The sequence below is a fragment of the Ixodes scapularis genome, unplaced genomic scaffold (assembly GCF_016920785.2).
Source record: "Ixodes scapularis isolate PalLabHiFi unplaced genomic scaffold, ASM1692078v2 PGA_scaffold7__128_contigs__length_106722199, whole genome shotgun sequence".
NCBI classification, from domain to species: Eukaryota; Metazoa; Arthropoda; class Arachnida; order Ixodida; family Ixodidae; genus Ixodes; species Ixodes scapularis.
Window position 1 is genome coordinate 23,084,468 of NW_024609882.1, and position 19,737 is coordinate 23,104,204.

Here is a 19,737-nt window from a genome sequence, read left to right on the forward strand (position 1 = left end):
GACCAGAAGGCTCCCAACCTTGGCGGTCTCCAGTCAAGGTGGCTAGCGGCGAGACACCGCTGCTGCCCCCCACCGACTGTCTCTTTTTATTTCTCTCCCTGTTGCGCTTCGAGACGCGAGGACGGGGAAGCGGGGCTTTTAACGGTCACGGGCACGTGAGCCGCTGCCTTCACCCGCTTTTTCGAACCGGCGCGTTCTCTCTGGGCGTCAGCCCGCTCGCCCGCGGAGGAGACGGTTGCCTCTCTTTCTCGCTCCTCTGAGGAAAGACTTGAAAAAAAGAAATAGTCTGACAACAATGCGTGACGTTTGCTTGGGCTTTGGCGGCTCGTCGTCGTCAGTGGCGTCGACGGGGGTTGTGCCGGCGAAGAATTTTAAGCCCCTCTTTGGCTCAGCAGCTACGCGCGTGAAACCTGTTGGCGCTCTAAGGGGGGATTACTGTGTTGGAACGCCCGCAGTTTCCCAATTGTCCAATCAGTTTTCTTGTATTTCTTATTGTTTGGTTCTGTTTAGTTATAGCCTAAACAGGAAACCAAGATTTTTTTTTTTCGCGTTAAATTACTGGAAGATTGCAGTACCCGAGCATGCGCTGAATATACAGATTTCCCAAAACTGAGTGCAGTAGCTGTGATTAGGTTGCATCGGGAAAACACCAAATTAAGGTATTACTAGGCTAGGTAGCTCCTATACCATATGGTAGTTATTTCATTTTTTTTTTCAACCTGACCGATAACGTATGGTTAGGACTAGGGTACCTCAATCTCCATCTGTTTAGGGTAATTACGTTCTTCGTAGCACCCAATGCCGTCAGCGCGTGCTCACAGGGGAAATACAAATAAATAATCGGTAACAAAATGCCGCTGTAGCGGAGTGAACATCATAAGCTGGAGCCGTGAAGCGCACTTTCACGCAATCATAAAAAAAGAGAAAAAAAACAAAACAAGGGTTGAGCAGAAAATGGTAAGATAATATCACCCTAAGCAAAGGCCACATTCGAACACCCTAGTTAGAACAAACACAAAAAGGTGGTCGAAAATAATTGAATGAAATGAAATAAAAGACATAAGCCCCACAGTGGTAGTCGCTCTTTCGCAAAGAGACTTAGCTTCCTCAGAGTTAGCAATGAAGAAGCGAAACTTCGGTTGCATTTACGACACTTCTAGGTGCTTCTTTTTTTTTTAACGCGTAGAAAAGTTTAGTAAGAGACACTGGCAGGACAAACTAAAAATCTGTGGTGAGGCGGTGGGTTTACACCAGCGAGACCCGCGCAGCTTGCTGATAAACATCTACACCAAACAGCGAACAGCACTACCCTCACGCTGCCTCACTTCACTCATATACGACCCGGACGTCCAATAATGTCGAGCGTACGGTGCATGTCACCGGCGTCCATTTGCATGCCCTTTTGATAGATACGCGTCATTATCCGAGACTGATGACGTAACGCGCAATATTTTCGACTACCTTAGACGGACCTTGCTTTTTTGCCAGGCCACACCCCGGCTCTAACGCGCGCCTACCCACCCCTTTCTCGTTGCATCAAAGTGGCGACGCAGTCACCACACGCAAATTATATACACCAACGACATCCAAAAGCATTTGTTGTTTTTTTTGGCGACGCCACGAGACATCGGTTGACAAGGTCACACTTTTACTTGATCCCGGAGCTTGCCTCCTTCGCAAACTCTTCACTCGCGAAGCCCGGGATGGACTCCAAAACATCGCCAGAAAAAAAAAAAAAGAAATAAAAGAAGCCGTTGCGCATCATCGTTCCCTTGGCAGACGACTCGGAAGCGATGGTTATCCTATACATTGGATTCGAGCTGAAGCCAAAGATAGGGAGGAAGGTTACCGCAACGTCGAAGATCTCAAGAAGCCAGAAGTACCAACTTGAGACGAGGGATCTTTGGAGGCAAAACGCTCGACCTTTGATGGATAGTTTGCACTGCTGCGGCGGCAAACACGGAACAGAAAAGAAGAAGAACGTAAGAAACGCAGGCTTCCGCTTTTATTTTTATTTTTTTTTTATCTCAACACCCTGCAATTTAGGTGTAATAATAGGAGAGTGGTTCCCTTTGGTGGGTAGTCAGCCTTGACGCAGCAACGGTACCTCCGTATTGTGTAATTCACCTTGGCGGGCTCTTAGCCCCGTTGCCTGTTCGGGCGGGCGAGCTTACATAACGCGTAATCGAAGGGGACGCGGCGTTTTATCGGTCGTTTTCTTTTTTGAACGAAGATTGATGCCGCCGTCCCGCGAAAACGTTCAAGGTTCGCAAAAAAACGAGAATCCTATTTGGCGATGAAAAGAGCGCCACGGATGCGATTGAGCGAGATATTGCCGATTCAGTTCAGAACGAACTCTTACGAATACGCGTGTGATCTCGGGGTGCGATTAAAACTATATAAAAAAAGGATTTAGGTGGGAAGCGTGATGAATTCAGAGCAGTGCTGTATCCTTTGCTCGCCCTACTAGCTTACTTGATCGCAATCGGATTATACAAATTTGGCTTCCGTTAGGAGTCGGTCTATATTAGTTAGTAAGAGTATGCATCGCTGTAGCTCCTGTTCACCTTCATAGCTTGCTGGGATGGAAATGGGATGATAAAGTGATGGGCGAGATTGCTGATTCGAGTGAGAACGGACGTTTGTAGATACCCGTGGATTCTAGGGGTGTAATCAAAACCATAAAGGGATTTAGGTAGTAATAATGATTAATTAAGAGTAATGATGTGCCTTTTGTTCGCCTTCATAGCGTACTGTGATTGAAACCAGATAAAAATTTGACTTCCTTTTTTTTATGAGTATGCGTTGTTATTGCTTTTCTTTACCCTTCAGCTTACTGGAGTCAAATGAGATTATGAAATTTGTTTTTGGTTGCAAAGAAGTTTTACTTTCATTATAGCGCAGCGCTTTTTGTAGAAGCCATGCACCGAACGTCGGTCCTTACAATGGTTTAGAAATGTACCTGTTAAGTGTTTAGGCTCGGCGACGAGCTCTATTGTTATTAATCGAATGCCCTTGGAACATTCGGAGTATATATGGAAAGCAACGTACGTCACACATGATTCTGAGAAGCATAACGGCCAGCTAATAAGTCGATCAACTGCGCGAGCAAACCCCACATTAGTCTGCCCTGCGTCTACCGTATATTTCAAAACTAGTTCCGTCTCCAAAGCGAGGTCAAAGGACCTCGAATTCCATACGGGACATACGATTTGCCACACCTAACGAAATCACATTTCTTGCCCAGTGGCGCCAAAGAGCTTATCCTCCAGACGTGCAAATTATCTCATAACCGATCATAATGAACGCGATCCGAGCTCGCAAAACCTCTCGCTCTGTGCTCGGCACCGAGTTGCACCCGAAATCGCAAAAGAAACCGCTTCTAGTCATCTGACCTCGGAGTACTTATGTATCCAAGCGGGATTTCCCCCTTACTTTTCGTCTCAAGACCCACTGTAGGAAACATGGCCTTTGTGGTACGCCCCCCCCCCCCCCCCGTCCCTCAACACACACACATACACTCTCCTCTAGGTATGATAGGTATGCACACGCACGTTTCGGCACACGGAGCGCGCAGCCAACCTTGGCAATTACAGGCAGGCTCATTAGTGAGATCAGAAATGTGGATCGGAAAGAGCGCACACGACCCTCCCACAAGTTGTTGACGCACATAGGGACCTTCCCGGCCTACGCACCCAAGAAACAGCTTCGGTGGCGTTGAACTAAGATTCCTTCTAATTGGTCTCAATCGACTTCCGGCATTTCTTTAGCGCTTACTTTAATTCGGCGTCACAGTGCGTGCGCACGAGGAGTGAGATGGGGAGATTGGTGGTGACCGTGTTCGGTGAACCTTTACGTTGTCGGGCAGAACGGTCGACGTCTCTCCGCCGATTCTAATCGGTTGGTCGTGTAGTTTCAGGGGCGTATGCGCTCACAGAAGTCGGCTCGCGCTGCAAGCGTTTGTTGGCCTTTGAGGGGAGCAAGTTTGCATAAGGCGAGCGAAAGTTTTGCTAATAGGAAGAAGGAAAAAAAAATATTGCTGGGTTTTTGTATACCGGAGCTTGAGGCGACGATCTTGGGTAATCTCGACGGATCTAGCTGTTGCGACTTGGTGGTTCCGGCTGTCGGTAGTCGGGGCTATTATCGGATTCTAAAATGTATTGTACGGGGAAGAGGCTCTATTTCCGGAGTGCACCTAACTGCGTTCGGTTCATATTTTCTGGGTGTTCTCGGCAAAGGCTCTGATTTATATTGACGAGAAGGCGCTCGATCCTTCTTAGGCTAGGTTGTATCTTTACATTAAACATTTTTTTTTTCGTAATTGTGCAGCGATGGATTCTTACACTGCAACACTTTGTTAGCAAGAAGACGACATAGACTTTTTGGCATCTTAATTAGACAAAGTGTTGGCGGTAATTACATTTAACCGCTTAGGTTTATGCCCCAGATGCATCAATGTACACGAGTAGTTTTGATGACACACTTTTATTGCTTTTCTAAAAACAGAAAAAAAAATAAGAAAGCCGGTGAGTGTTTGTTCGCGTTAACTGTGTTCGGCAGTGTACGTCTGTCTGCAATGAACCCTAGTATCTACGATGCAGTCTCAAATATTCTTAGGTGTCTTCACAGAATGTTGAACTACATGCTCTAGGGAGCCTAGTTTGTTCCTTAATGAATCACTGTCATCTGCATCTATATCTGAAACAGGGTATAAGCGATTTGGGAGTGACCACTAGGGTTGTCTGCTTCCACTCTAAATTGCCGAATTGGGCCACGTATTTTTTTAGTTGGCGAGAAAATCTGGTGGTTGGCTATTTGACTATTTTTTGGCTATTTCGCACCCGGCATTGAGGCAATTCCAAAGCACATGTTTGTTAAGCCTTAAGCAGGGTATTTTTGAACTAGGTAAGAGACACAGATTAATTCAAGAGAGTAGGAAATTAAACTATCCAGTTCACGGGCGTTAAAATACAATAAGTGGTTCTTGAATGGTGTTGGCTGCGGAGACGCAATCGTTTTTATCTGCCGTACTGGAAACTGCTAATGTTTGGCGTTCTCTTTGCATTCTTTTGTAAATGCACGTATTATATCAGCAGTGTTCCAACGAATTGTGTTAAAAAACCTCGTATGACGTTCTGTTTTGGGCTATTCGGGGAATTTCCATAGACCGACGTTTGCATATTTTTGGGTTATATATCACAAGAAATTTCGCAGGTTAAACTGCGAGCACATGGCGACCCTATGTACCACCACTGACGAAAGCGGTGACTCAGTATATAGAGTTCCAGGTAAACGAACTCGAGACCGCGAAATTTTTGTCGGGGGCTTGAGTGAAGAAGTTTGGGAGATGGCGATGGTTCCGTGGGACGGAGTCAGCGCCTCTTGCAAACCGGTCTCTAATAGGCTCCTGGCAGATACCATCGGACGATTCTTAGCTGGTTTCCTGCCAGAGACTTATGCCGTATGCAAAGAGGTCATTCAATGGTGTGAGGTAAATTTGCCCACTAATGGGTTGGCTGGTGGTGCGAGGACAGTGTTGCTAATATTGTCCGGCGCTTACCATATGCATCAATGTCTTATCCGCTGTTTTATGGGACAGATTTCATTTTTTTTTTCTATGGGCTTTCAATCATCGCTCGGATGAGATATCTGAGGTGGATTTGTTTTTATTCCTTTCGCTCTTGCTCTCGAATACGCCGGTAACAAGCGTGCATTTAACCGGATTCATTATTTTGAGAGCGGGCGGTGACGTAACGACTTTGTATACAAGTCGTCAAAATAATCTTTCGGATAAACATGTGATTAATATTGTATGCAAAACACATTCACCTTGGCTCCATAGGATTTAGATTCCATTTCTTAAAAGCAACGTAGAGGAAAGCTATATGTGGACTTAACTTTCCCAATATATACAATTTTTGTATACCTGGAAAAAAATAATTTGTTTTTTTCGGAGGATTTTATTGAACCTCATGCTTACAGTAATTCTGTCGCATTCTTATTTTTATATCTAAATCTGTCCTTCGGATTTCGTCTCCCGGTCTCAGAAAGAACAAAGTTCTAGGACACAGCTGCGAACGGGTGAATATTAAACCTGTTCAAGGAAACCGCGGGAGCGTGCCAAAACGCGACAAGGCACGTAATTGTCTGAAGGTTTTGTTTTTTTCCAAAGCCATCCGCTCGTGTTCAATTAGAGTTCAACGTGCGAGTATGGACAGGTTTTTTTTCTTTTTTCTTTCTCACCCTGCCAATATTCGGGCACGAGCGACAAGTCTCATGAACTAAAAATCTCAGTTAAGATATATATATATATATATATATATATATATATATATATATATATATATATATATATATATATATATATATATGTGTATATATATATATATATATATCTTAGTTTTTGTTGCAACGATATAATTTGATCAATTGTTTTTTTAATTAATAGCATTTCGAATTTACATTGCGGATTGAAAGAGGTGAAACTAGAATTAAGTTAAATGTTCTTCGGTGTTAATCTATCGGCTCTTGTGGACTGCTGAGCGATGATATAAAAAATTCAGGATGCTGCACGCCCTGCATTTATGAAGTTGTCACTGGCTGTGGAAAAAATGTAAAAATAAATTATATTTAAAAAAAAAATTATGGATTTAAGGTGCATTCCGTTCTAATGCAAGGAGCTTGTTTGTAAATAGAGGGGCGTAAACGTTTTTTTAAAAATACTTTTACATTCGATGATATGCTTGAGAAGGGCTAATTTTCTTTTATTTCTGTGGTTTATACAGCCGAGACAGTTTTGGGAAAAAATAGCATCAAATTTAATCTGACATACCCACGTGGAGTTTCTCTTACAGAATAATTGACATCTTGGCCATTTTTACCTACAAAAAAAAAAAAAAACCCAAAAAACACTATTGATTTTTCCTAATGGGATTTGATAATTATAGTACGTCCGAAGAAATTCCTTTTGATGCCAACTTCGTACGTGCTTATACTTTACATGCAATGGAAATTATTATTATTATTATTATACTGATGGGGACAGTAGCGACTCGAATAAAATGATTGACGTAATTGCTTTTTAAAGTTAATGAAAAAAAACACATCGATAATGATATTTTGATTTTAGCGGCGCAACATAAACCCTACGTTATTTACGCAAAAAATATATAAAGATTCACACCATTTAAAAATATACGTGAAAAAAAATATTACTATTATATTACCTCATCCTTTAGAGAAACGATCTTGCTGTAGCATTATTTAATACTGCTGCGTTCGTTGTCCGCTTGAAACTCCCCAATTTATTCGAAACATAAATTTTATTTGGAGTTGAATTCGATCGGGACATTCGCAGAACTAAGATACAGCCCACATTAATTCACATATACGCTATATATACATATATAGATTTTAATTTGCATTATTATTGCTAAAGCGATCGTCTCCCACGTAACCTGGCGTCAGTCTTTTCGATATGACATACTGTGAGCTCCCCGCCTGGCTCTTTTATTTGTGGGCGAGACTGTTAGCGATTGGCCGTGTGGCGCCAGTGAGGCCACGCGACGGACATATTCTAGGCACTCTTTTTACTGCTGGCGCTCCAGGTGTTTTAGCTTGCGCAGTGCCAATTCCAACTCCCGTGGAATTCTACGAGCCTGGTACGTCTCCTATAGCGTATTTAACAATCCGCTCGCGTTGCTAAACGCATTAATTTTTAATCGAAAAAAGAAAGAGAAAAATTCGCTTCGTCTTTTTGTTGGCGAGCGAACGTCTCAATCGCCCTACTGCCTGGAATGTTTCCAGCACACTGAAGAGAACCGCTAAATTGCTAAGTTATGGAGACAATGATTATTGAAAGGACGAGCTGGATTCAGAGCCCAGGAATGCTGTTTGTTGCGATTAATTGTTAAAGTGTCGACTCTGGAGAGGAGAGTGCGCTCTCTGGGGTGAAATGATTGAGATAACTTATGTCCGAGCCTACGAGGACGGCAATAATTTTAGAATTGGTTGGGCTGAGATGACACACTTATTTAAACCTCTGCGTAAGCAGCAATAAAGATTTGGCGGTTGCTAGCTCAGCGTGCTTCCTCGACTCTGTGGGCAAGGTGTTTCAATAGGCAGTGAGAAATATTTCACCTGTTACGTCCCACACAAGTCTCGGAACTGTATCATAAAAAAAAAAAAAAAATTAAGGCTAAAAAAAAAAAAATCGAATACCATCAAATTTCGAAAGCTACGTTACTGCGCAACCGAATTGATGGACGGCTTTTTGCTGCCTCGGTCGGATATCTACATTTGCAACAACCTGAGTTATGAGATTGTTGCGTAACCACCTTATTCAAAATGAAGAACGAGCAATGCTGCGTATAATTATAATGATCATCGATTAAAGTAACATCCCCCTTTCTGCCAAACATTAATGCTTCAACGATAAATCATATATGTGTTCCCTCCTATATTGCCGCATGTTTATCCGCGACTGGCTTGGCATTACGCGGTTATTTTTACGTTTTCGCTATTTGTCAACGCTTGCATTTGCCTCACGCTGGCATTATTTGTTTAATGATGCTCTTAAAGCAACTGTTGACTTATTCAGCGATCTTCTTTTCTTTTCTGTAAGAGGCTATAGCTCATGTGTTTAGGTTTTTGGCTCTTGCTTCTGCTCCGAGTCTCCTAATTGTTCAAGTGGTCAGAGCGACGAATGCTGGAGCCCTCAAAAATAAATATTAATACACCGGATATTGTCGTTGTCCCATTAGGCATAAGAAAATTTAAGACCCCGAGAATCGTAAGCCGATGCATACTCAAGAAAAGGATGATAGATGATAAACGACTCCGGAAAGCCTTTCAGAGGGTGTTAATTGTCGAAAACCCGGTCGGGCTTAGTCCGATCAACGTAATCTCAGTCAGTCCCTGGTCTTCATAATTATAATCACTACTGCTAGAGCAAACATGAATGCGCCCGCCCCTGGGTGTGCCTTTTGCTGTGCGGTTGATTTTCCATCTCAGAATTACAAATCGCAACTGCGTGTTCCCTGCGGCAGCCTTGATGCCGAGTCAAAAAGCCGACACGCCCAACCGCACGCAGCTCACGTTAGACGTAACCGAAACACGCGAGCGTCGAGCGCTCATCCTCAGCGGTGGCAGATCAAACTGCACTGTGGCTGCCTCTTCTGATCGCTTTACATGCGCGCCGCTGTTCACACGAATCGCGTAGCCTGACTGCAGTGAAGATTGCGCGCTCTCATGTCGTCGAAAAAATGCCCCCTTTTCCCCCGTGCGACCGTCTGCGAGGTGTTTGCCGAAGGACATTGGCGCTCGGCAGTGAAGCTCGCAGCTTCTAGCGCTTGCGCGGTTCCGGCCGGCTTGGCAGTTAGGTGAAGGAACTTCGCGAGGGTCGACAGAACGAAACGAACTTGCATGAGCAGAACACGGCACGCGAACGCCGGCCACACACTGCGGCGCTTCGACGGAAACGAGATCTTGCAAGGACGCCCACAGCCGCAACACTCACTCACGGCTGGCTCTTTAAGCTCTCTCGCGTTTCTATTTTTATTTACATCGGTCTCGAGGCGCTGCCGCATATAAGTTCGAAGAGGATATTAAAAGGAACGGACACCAAAATGGACTTGTCCTTCCTGTGGCTGCCGCCCTGAGGCTGCCGCGAGCGCGCTCGAAGCGGGATATTACCGAAGGCCGAGGTGTCACGTTCGGACGCCGACTTTTTCTTCTTTCAACGGGCTAGAACGAGATTTACATAAGACGGCCTGAATGCCGCCCGAAGCAATCTCTCGTCCTTGATGTTTTGCGTGGACTCTGTCCAAAAAACAGAAGATATAAAACGCGTTTTTATTTTTATTTTCGAACGTTCTTTTCGGACTTCCTCGGAGACGTTGTACGGTCCACCTGGCTGCTTGCTAGGGCGGGGCGAGGACTCTCAGTAATCTGCGGAGATAAAAAAAAATAAAAAATAAAAAAGTTGGGACGCTTTGGGATGCTGATGGTGGTTGCTCGCTGCGCGTGCTCTGCAACAGAAGCACGAACCGACCGCAAGGCACTCAGAAAACAAAAAAAAAAAAAAGCTGACCGAACGCGACGAATCGTAATTTGTATGCTAATGGACCGTTTAGGCCTTTCGCCCGTCCGCCCAGTGCCGTGGCGTGTTGCGATTGAAACTTATCGTGGTTGCTTTCCAAAACCATTGTTCGAGCCACGTTTTTGCCCGCCTTCTTTGTTTGCTTCGTCCAGCGTTCTGTCCCGGTGAACCAAATCCTGTTAGGCGATGGACGCACGAGGTGTAGTGGTAGCGCTCGCCGATTTCACTACACCGATAAGCCGGGCCTGTCTCGACGAAGTCACGGCAAAGCTTCATCATCACACTCACGGCACGCCGTGCAAGACTTTATGCGCTCCAGGCTACCTGCGGACAGCCTTTCCTAGTCTAGCCGCTAGACTGTTAACGCGAGCTGGACCACAGATTGTGGTACGACCAGCGCCCGCGCATATGACGTCCTGTTTCATAATAACACCTTTCCCGCGTCTGATTGAATCGGCTAGCTGCATCGGAACGCCCGTGCCGAGCTCCGAACACACACGAAAAAACGTTCACTCACGTACTCGGTAAGAGATTGTAGCGCACGCGCTCTTTTACAAGGATAACAGATGAGTGCACGCGTGTTCAAGCCAAGGATGCTGTTGTGACGTGGCGTCTTCTCAATGGCTGGATTGGTCTCGCTAGCTCTGTGAGTTTACTGTAGTTTATACATGGAGCTGGAACTTAGCCTGGCGTGGTGGGATGTTTATTTCTTTGTTGCAAGGCATACCTATGTCTGGTACCTCGATCCAACCCGGTCATTACTCGGTCTTGAGAATACGTCTGTCGTGACGCCAGCGCCGGCGAAAATCCCTATCAGTCTCGCCGCATTATGGCTCTACGATCTCCGGTTTAACTAATCGTAGTAAGTACCAGAACTTCTCGTTGAATATGACGAAGAGTTAGCAACGCGGGGCAAACCAAGTCGTTACATAATTTATGCCATTAAATCGTTCAGTTAGAACCCAGGTGAGCTCATGCCTAATTCCGTGTTGTCACTGTACCTTTTTTCTGTACTGTAGACGATGTCATACACTTTATTCGTGATGAAGGTATATGTATCATAACTTACGCTAACATTTTAAATTATGTTATTTTAAGTGGGGCGGCTATGTGGGGTTCGTTGCGCCCCTGATTCTGAGGTTCGTCAACTGGAGTATGCATCGGCCTGATGTCCTGATACCGTCGAGCCGTCCTATTGTTTCGTGAGTCGAGAATGAGAGGATGATTTGACAGATTTTTTTATGTTTATAAGCGTTTGCCTGCTTTGTGCTGTCATCGGCCTGCTGTTAGTAAGCCATGAAGTCGGAAATATGTTTCTGGTTAAAGGAACACAAATTATAATCCCGACCAGAACTGCGGGATATGCTTAGCTCAGGATTGGAGACGCATAAATTCGTTATTTTCCGAATAAACCAATTGTTAAATAGATAGAGAACGCCATAATCATATCGGGCGCAGCATTTGGATGCAGCATTGGGAGTGCAGCGTTTGAAGAAGGGACAACATTTGACGTATGTGGCCATATTTTATGCTCTTGTGTGCTTAGCATTATGAAGTCAGAATCACAAAATTCTCAATAGTTTAAAGGTAACCAATCCCCCAAATATTTGTTTAAAACTTTTGGCCAGGTGATTTATTATGGTGTCAGAAGAATACCCAATCAATATTCTGCTACAGCGTCACATATATTTTTAATAAAATAAAAAAAACGCAACTGCTCGAAACCAAAACCGAAACTGGACTGGCGAGGAAGAAGAAATATAGAGGAGGAGAGAGTTACTAAAAGTCACGTGGCTGTAAAACTTTTTTTTTTAATCAACGTATTTGCAGCTTTATAGAAGCCCCTAAAATGGGTATCATACTATTTTTTCATTTTTGATATTGACTGCGTGAGATCCATGACCCGCGACTTCGATTATCTTCGGTGGTAGTGTCTTAAACCATAGAAAATGGCACCTGACCATGGAAAAGAGATTGAGAGCGGCTCAAACCGGCCAGTTCTCGACCGGCAGTTTTCGGGCGTAAAGAAAACGAATTTCGAGCCATAAATTGTGTTAAGGGTAGTTGTACTCTCATATGTCATTTACAAATAAAAATATTGCCGCGCAAAAATACCCTCTCAGTGTCTCTTTAAGATCTTATATTCTTATATTTCAGTCATAATCTAATAGTTATGATTTGACCTACAAGATGGGGGACAGTGAAGAACCGTTTAATATCAGTGTAAGGGGGAATCAAACTAGCTGACGTAACACAACTTGGGGTGTTTGTACCTTTTATTACTTTTTTATTGCTTTATTTTAGTTAAAACTCTTCCCAGGATGTTTATATGGCATATACCCCTGTTGTTTACTCTGCACACTGCTTCCACGATTATTTATATTTTTCTTCATCTTATTTCTATTTTGGAGCTTTTAACTTGCGAGCTCTTCGAGACGCTCAAAATCAACACGGTCTGATACCAAATAATCAGGATTACATCACGTCACCTTACATCACGTAATAGAAAGTCGTAACAAATACGCAAGCGATGTCAATGACACGTACGACTAAGTCGCCAGACCTCCACAGACTACATTCGATTAATGCCACCTTCCAATACAACGTATCGCCACATTTGCCACGAATAAGGTGACAGCAGCTAGCATTCGCTTCTAAGCACCGCTTCACTCCAAGTGGTTGACAAACGACACCACTCTTCATCTCGGGCGACATCAAAGGTCAATCCACGACCACATGTGACGCTATTCGTAGGCGTCGTTATCCTATAATCCGATTCCCAACCTCGAAGGCCATCATCGCACACAGCTACTCTGAGAACGCTCTCATCGGATTCCGGTTCAAGTCAGCGTCACGTATAATTACACCGCGATCCGTTGTCATCTGAGCTGTTGTCGCCTAAACCTTTTCGCCATTGTCTTTCCCTGGCGCGCCGCACCTCGCCGCAATGCGAGCACGCCACGCAACAAAAACACAAAGATGTATAAATAAAAGTAGACACAAATAACAAAAAAAGGCGTTCATTGTGACGAAAGCGAGACGAAACGGGCCTTTCCCAGCGTCGGCGCTGGCTCGCTGGCACACTCACCCAGGATCTTACCGCGCTCGCGCTCGTCTGAGGGAGAGCGCGTTGAAGACTGGTTTATTAGTCTCTCAAGGTTAGAGATACCGTATTAGGAGCTCTTTCTTTCTTTTTTTTCTTTTCTTTTCAGAGTCGCGTGTTACCGTTTGATGCGGCCTCTGTTCAAGATATAAGTCTCTTTCAAAGAGGCTACTATACTCTGTTTCACCTTATGATGTACCACAGAAAAGGCTACAGGGGCGAGGTCCTTGCTGGAGGGCATATCTCGGCGGCACAAGCTCTCGTGCATTAAGGGCAGCTGCCAACGCTATGAGCTCGTGCTTCTAGCCATCGCCGCGGTACAACATAAGGTGAAACGGAGTATATAACCGAGAACTGAAGGGTGCGCGCTGTTTAAAGACTACATTCACAGCTGTCTCCTGTTGATGCAGGTCGTTCAGGTGTCTTCTTGAAGGGACGTGTTCCTTGTGTATCTTAAAGGGACATGACAGGGTATTTATGCTCGCCGAGGTTTTTATTCGTACACGACATATGAGAGTCCAACTACCCAGAACACTATTTGCTGCTCAAAATTGTTTTTCTTTCAGCCCGTAAACAGCCGATCGAGAACTGACCAGTTTAAGTCGCCCTCACTTTTTTCTTATAGTTTAGACAAAACCACAAAAGATAATTGAAGTCGTGGGTCATCGAAGGCACACACTACTAGAAATTGACAAAAAATACGATGCCCAGTTTTTGTGGCTTCTAATAAAGCTGCAAGTACGTTGATTGATAAAAAGAAATACAAAAAAAAAATTGCACAGCCATGTGACTTCCAGCATCTTTCTTCTCTTCTATATTGCTTATTCCTCCCCAGTCCAGTTTCAGTTTCGGTTTCGAGCAGATGCGTTTTTATTTTTACTTTAATAAAAATATACGTGACGCTGTAGAAAAATATTGATTCGGTGGTCTTCTGTCACCATAAAAATCGTTTAGCAAAAAAAAAATTTTTTTTTTTTTGAAAAGGGGGGCGGTGGTGTTATTGTTTTTTAAGGGCTTGGCTGCCTAAGTTTCACCTACACCATTTTATAGAAAAGACACAGGTTCATTAAGCAAGTTCGCACTAGTAGACGCGAGACAATCTACTAGAATTACAGTCTGAGACTTGGAGAGTGCCATCACAAGGTTTCGTGCTACAAGACTCGGACGCCCTATATTTACGCCATGTGACCTCCTTGCTTCTGCCTCTTGAAGGATAAATGATCAGCCTAAAGTTTACTTCAAGTAGCTAGGGAAAACAAAATTACTAGCTTGAAGACATGGGACACATAACTGACCCCGCGCGAAATGAACACCTTCGGGAAAATTATCTCTCTTGGAGGTCCGAAGTAACTTCGCAAGAGAACGGTAAGGGTCGTTCCAAGCAAGGACCAATTGAAGTTGATTAGGTGTGTGTAGTTCTAGGTCGTCACAGGTTGCGCATGCTAAACCTTTTAGTTATTGCGAAGGGCCCCAAAGTTTCAGTTACGGTCGCTGGCTTTCGTCAATTACACCGACGGAGTCAGTCAAACGCCTGGCGTTGAGCGAACGCGCTCAGAGACCCGTAGGTGTGGGCCAACTCCGTGAGCCTTTTCTGGCGTCATTCGAGCTCGCAGGTACGTCTTGTTCTGCCAGGCGTCTCACTGAATCATCGTTCGAGAGCAACGTGGGGGCAAAGAATTTTCCGGCCTATTGGAGCGCGATGTGGGACAGCATAGACGCCGTATTACTTTCTCCTTTGCTAGGCCCCTCCTTACTCCTACGATAATAATAACACATGTTCCATTCATTAGCTTTCCCAGCGAAATTCGAAATGTAGAACTGGTTCCTAACGTGGGTATTCATTCGAAACAGAACAGGACGTCTATACTCCCATGCGTGGCCCGCCACCTCCGCAATCTTTAAAAAAAAAAGAAAAAAAAAGGAGAAAACGAAGCTTATTTGGTTTAGGCCAGACCGTTCTTGTGTGGTCGTAACTTGTTTATATCAAAAGTTATGTAACGCTCATTACTAATGTTACTATATAGCCGCTCTTTTTTTTTCTCGCGCTTATCGTCCCCTGATTGGTTCTTTGGCACTGTTATTGTCTAATGCCGACCGATAAAATATGTTCGGAACTTGCCACGCTCTGACAACAGGATCGTACTTCTTCTGTTGTTGCATTCTGTGTCTGTCGAATGACGGTGTATCTGTGAACCACTTACAGACGTCAGTTGTAGAGTATATACTATAACGAACCGATTTTCCAAACCTCTTAAGATACTTGTACTATACATCGGGCTGAATAAAGGTAAGGCGAGCTTGTGAAGTTCAAACATAGTGACATCGAATCTCCAACGCCATCACATATCGGGATGAGACTTGCCATTTCCTTCTGTCGTTCACGTTCTTCTTTCTTGCAGTATCGTTTCCGTGAGAGAACAAACGCTTTGAAGAAAAGAAAAGGAAAGAACAAAACTCCTCCTCAGTTAGAAACTATGAAGCACACACACCGCCCTTCCCTTTGAGCAGCCGTACGAGACACACTTTCATTCATCAAACAATCTCTCGTTCGAACGGCCGCCGGAAGCCACGCGTACATCGTACGAGGTCCTCCCCTTCTGAAGGCGCGGTGTAGCCACGCGTAGACCTTTCGATGGCCCAGTTGATGAATGGGGTTCATGCGGTGCCCGACCTCGGCAAGCGAAGGGACGCCGGCAGTCCCGACGGTCCTTGGTGGAAACCGCCGCGTTATGCGGCGTGTATGTCCCTGGTTTCTTCGTGTCCGTCGGCATAAAGGCGACCGCACCGCTTACGCACGTCAAGTTCGCGCCCGGCAAGAAGGTCATGGGAGAACGTCGACGTTCTGCCCCCCACGCCGAGGTCTGAGCGCACGTTGGCGGAAATCGCGACGTCAAAGATTCCATTGCGCGATCGGCTACTGGTTTATGCGCGGGGAGTCGCGGATCTCGAGTTCGTTCCTTTCCAGTCGTGGGCGATTTTTCCCGTTGCCAGGTCTTGGCGCCAGATGTTTGAGATGACCGCGCCAACTGGCGCCTACCTGAGGCTTCGCGTTTCCTTGAATATAATTGATACGAGACATTGGTTTGGTTTAGGTCGTTAGAACCAACCGAAGACAAAGTCATCTGGTTGCTTGTTGGACAAACGTTTTTGACACAGACGTCTCGTTGTTGAAACTGTTGTGCTCGATTGGTGGGTCAACAAACAAATTAATAATAAAAAAGTGTTATGTAGCCTTTAACGCTAGTGATATATTAATTCGTCTACAACTAATACGGCGCATGGGAATTGAAGCCAGTTTGATATAGTGCGAGTCCTTATCGGAAATAACTGGCCAGTCTAACCTTTTCGCTGTTAGTCTAAATGCAGTTGTTTATTCGTGACTGATCTTCCGAGCAGCCAGGCCCCCATCCTGACACCTTTTAAGATTGATGGAAAAAGGGTTCCTCAGAAAAGTTTGCGGCTCAATGTTTCAACACCACTTCTCGCTTCCGTTGCGTGGCCGTCAAACTAATCACATGAATTAATTTTGAATATCAAGTACCATCTTAGAGACGCGGAAGACAGCAGCGCCGACCACCGCGTGTCATCATTCATTACGCGAGTGACTCTAAAAGTTTCAAGGCCACCGGATGTGGAGAGGTTCGAACAGGCGTGCTTTCCAGACAGGCGATGCGGCCAAGCCTCACAGGCGTAGGGCCTTGGTAGCGGTATAGCAAATCGTCCCCATCATACCCTTTGCCAAATTCAGACTAACAACGCCTTCAGTCCCTACATGGTGTTGCGTCTCAGTGGCAGCTTCGTTGCACTTGGGGTTTTCTAGCGTTGCATTTTCTTCTTTTTATCGCAATTTCTTACACATCCGTCTTTGCAGCGTGAATCCGTCAGACGGGGGTAAACCTTACCAGTTTGGTTGCGAAAGTGCGCGCGCGCGGGGATCTTGCAGCCAGTGCTGTGGAATCGCATTTGCGCCGGTTGTCTTCGAGACGAGTGGAAGTCTGTCTGCGTGCCCCAAAGGTGTGGTGTCTTACCCGTGACTAGCGGCGGCGACATTGCAGCGTGGCATGGACGAGTCCTGGTTCTATAAGGGTATGCGGTCGAGTTATTTTGTCTCGTAAACGTTTTATGTCCTCGTTCTGCCGGTTGCTTTAAGTTGCGGGAAATTCAAGGCTTAGCCGAAAGGGCGGCATAGTTTCGGGTGCTTGCGACGCGTGTGATGTTGTTTCAGAAGTTTTGCTTGCCGCTTTCGTGAAATGCGGGCGGTGGAATTTGTTTTTTTGGTGGGATGCCACTTGAGTGCGACCGTATCATTGCGATGTATACGCCCGGAGTAAAAGGACTTGCTCTCGGATCATTCAAAATATTTCGAAAAGTTGTCTTCAGCGTTGGTTTCGAAACCTCGTTAGGTTCTGGAGGAGTTGCCTTCTATTCAGCACAGCTTCCAAGTTTCAGTAATGATCACACAATGTTGTAGGCTTAGCGTGGAGAAAAGCAAAACAATTAACCGGGAATGATCTGCGGTCAGACGAGGATCGTTATTCATTTTGTGTTGACTTAAGGCCTTCACCGCTGTCCTTCTCTTGCGTATCTTAAAATATTCATCGCCACGCAGCCAAGAAGCCAATCGAAAGCTGCATCCACTTTCCTTGGCAAAAAGGGGGAAAAAAAAAAGAAAAAAAAACGAAAAAAGAATACAATTTTGCCGGCAGAACTTGGTGAACGTGACTTTGTGTCCAATCACTGCCGGGCTCCCCCTCGGAATATATCGATTGGGTCATTGCTCTCGGTTATGCTCCAGGTCCTTTGTCGCCGAACGCTGACCAAGCGGAACGGAAACAATGGAACAAAAAAAGGCGCGCGCTCTTACCTGATGCCCGAACGGTTATCGATCTCAAAGGTCTCCTGTCTGCGATCTGCTAACCGTTGTCCCTTAATGTTCCACGACGGGTCTATTGCGTCTTCGGTGAGCCGTAAGTAACCTTCGTGGTATACCAAGGCCATCGCTCCGCCGAGGCCGCCTTGGTGAACGATCGCATCCATGGTACGCTTCCAAGTGTTATCCAAGCTGCCGCCCGTAGCCTGATACATAGACGCTTAGCGTACGCAGACCTTCGCCGAAGTGGCCATATACCGTACCAGTACACGTCTTGTGACCTCCGGGCAGCGTTGCAGATGCTATCAGTTATGTCTCCATACGCTATCGTACGTGTTACTTGACAAGTCCTTCGTTGCGCAACGGCTCTCGCATACTTCCGACAGAAGGTCGTCTGGAGGAAAATCAGCGATTTGCATACTGAAATTGGACAGGTTGCCCGCGCGTAACTTGCATACAACGGGCAGGCGATGTTGGGGCTATATTTGGAGACTGTTCGCATACTTCAAAACCGGTTTTCTTTTAGGTTCGTTGTCACTTGGAGCCTGTACGACCTCACTGCAAATCTTTATGAAAGGTTCCTTGCGATAAATTTAATCACGTGTCACTGGCGTATTATAGTCAATCTTTCATAATCATTCTTCAAGACGACACGAAGACGGATAGCAGTCAACTGTAGCGCTCTTAGACAGGAGTGGAATGACCGTTATGGCACAGGATGATACGATCGGTAGGATACTGCCGTTGCGTGATCTTAGAGTTGCTGATGCCGATAAGGTAGCCATTCAGAGGTTGCTAATTGCAAAGACAAACATCGCGCTCACACACTTGTATGCGCTTCCAAAGTTTGAGACTGCTTTCTAGCGTTCCAGCATGACACACACAAACAAGTGCCACATTTATTTAACGATTTTTTAGAGGGTTACGTCTGCAATTACTATTTAGCTGATCCCGACATAATGTCTTTCATCTTTCGAGCCATGTGACGACTTGATCGTCGGCTTAGCGCGTCATCGAACGGCCCTTTCGCTGAAAGCGTCTCGCGCGATGGCGTGCGGGCGTCGGCCACGGGTCGATGCAGTACTCACCTGGATCGGGGCGGTTTTCTTTTTTCTTTCTTTCGATCTTAGTGGATTTTGTTTTGGCTTTGACCGCGTCTTTCCACACGGCTCTTGCTCCGATCGGAGTCGGCTCAGTTGAGTCTTTAGGGTCGCCGTCTGAAGACGGTCCGCCCAGCGCGTCCGTCGAAAGAGGCGAGCTTCAAACCGTCGCGTAGTGGTGCTCTTCTCGATGCTATGGTCGAACACCTCGGTGAGTCTTACGTCGTCTGCAAGTGATATTTAAATTTTATCGTTAAATCATTTTTTTTGGTTGTATAAACATAAATATACTCAAAATGTTCGCTATCATTGGAGATCTTACTTTTAAAAAATGCATTTCGGTGATTTCTTCTGACACGAGGGTTTTTAATCTCGGTTCAGCTTGCAAAACTTTAAGCATCCCAATTGATATTTTGAAAAAAAATGTAAATATAGTTCTGGCTTATAGCATTTACGCTATGATGCAATTGATTTCTCGTTCGGTGCTCTGGTAATTGTTTTGCACTGGTTATGTAATTCAGAATTGTTATAACGCATTAACAGGAAGGTACAGCGTAGCGCTTGT

The 19,737-nt window shown here is 45.2% G+C and overlaps 1 protein-coding gene across 3 annotated transcripts in view; it reads left to right on the forward strand.

Moving 5' to 3' along the window:
* Nucleotides 1–19,737, forward strand: part of LOC8031751 (CD151 antigen) — a 127,930-nt gene that overhangs the window by 92,291 nt on the left and 15,902 nt on the right. The window contains exon 1 of one of the 3 annotated variants that reach the window (XM_029973626.4): nt 17,156–17,288. The exons of the other annotated variants lie outside the window; for them this stretch is intronic. Coding sequence (XP_029829486.1) covers nt 17,264–17,288 — 25 coding nt within the window. The 5' untranslated portion in view covers nt 17,156–17,263. Of the gene's footprint in view, nt 1–17,155; nt 17,289–19,737 lie in introns of those variants that run through there. 3 annotated transcript variants of the gene reach the window in all.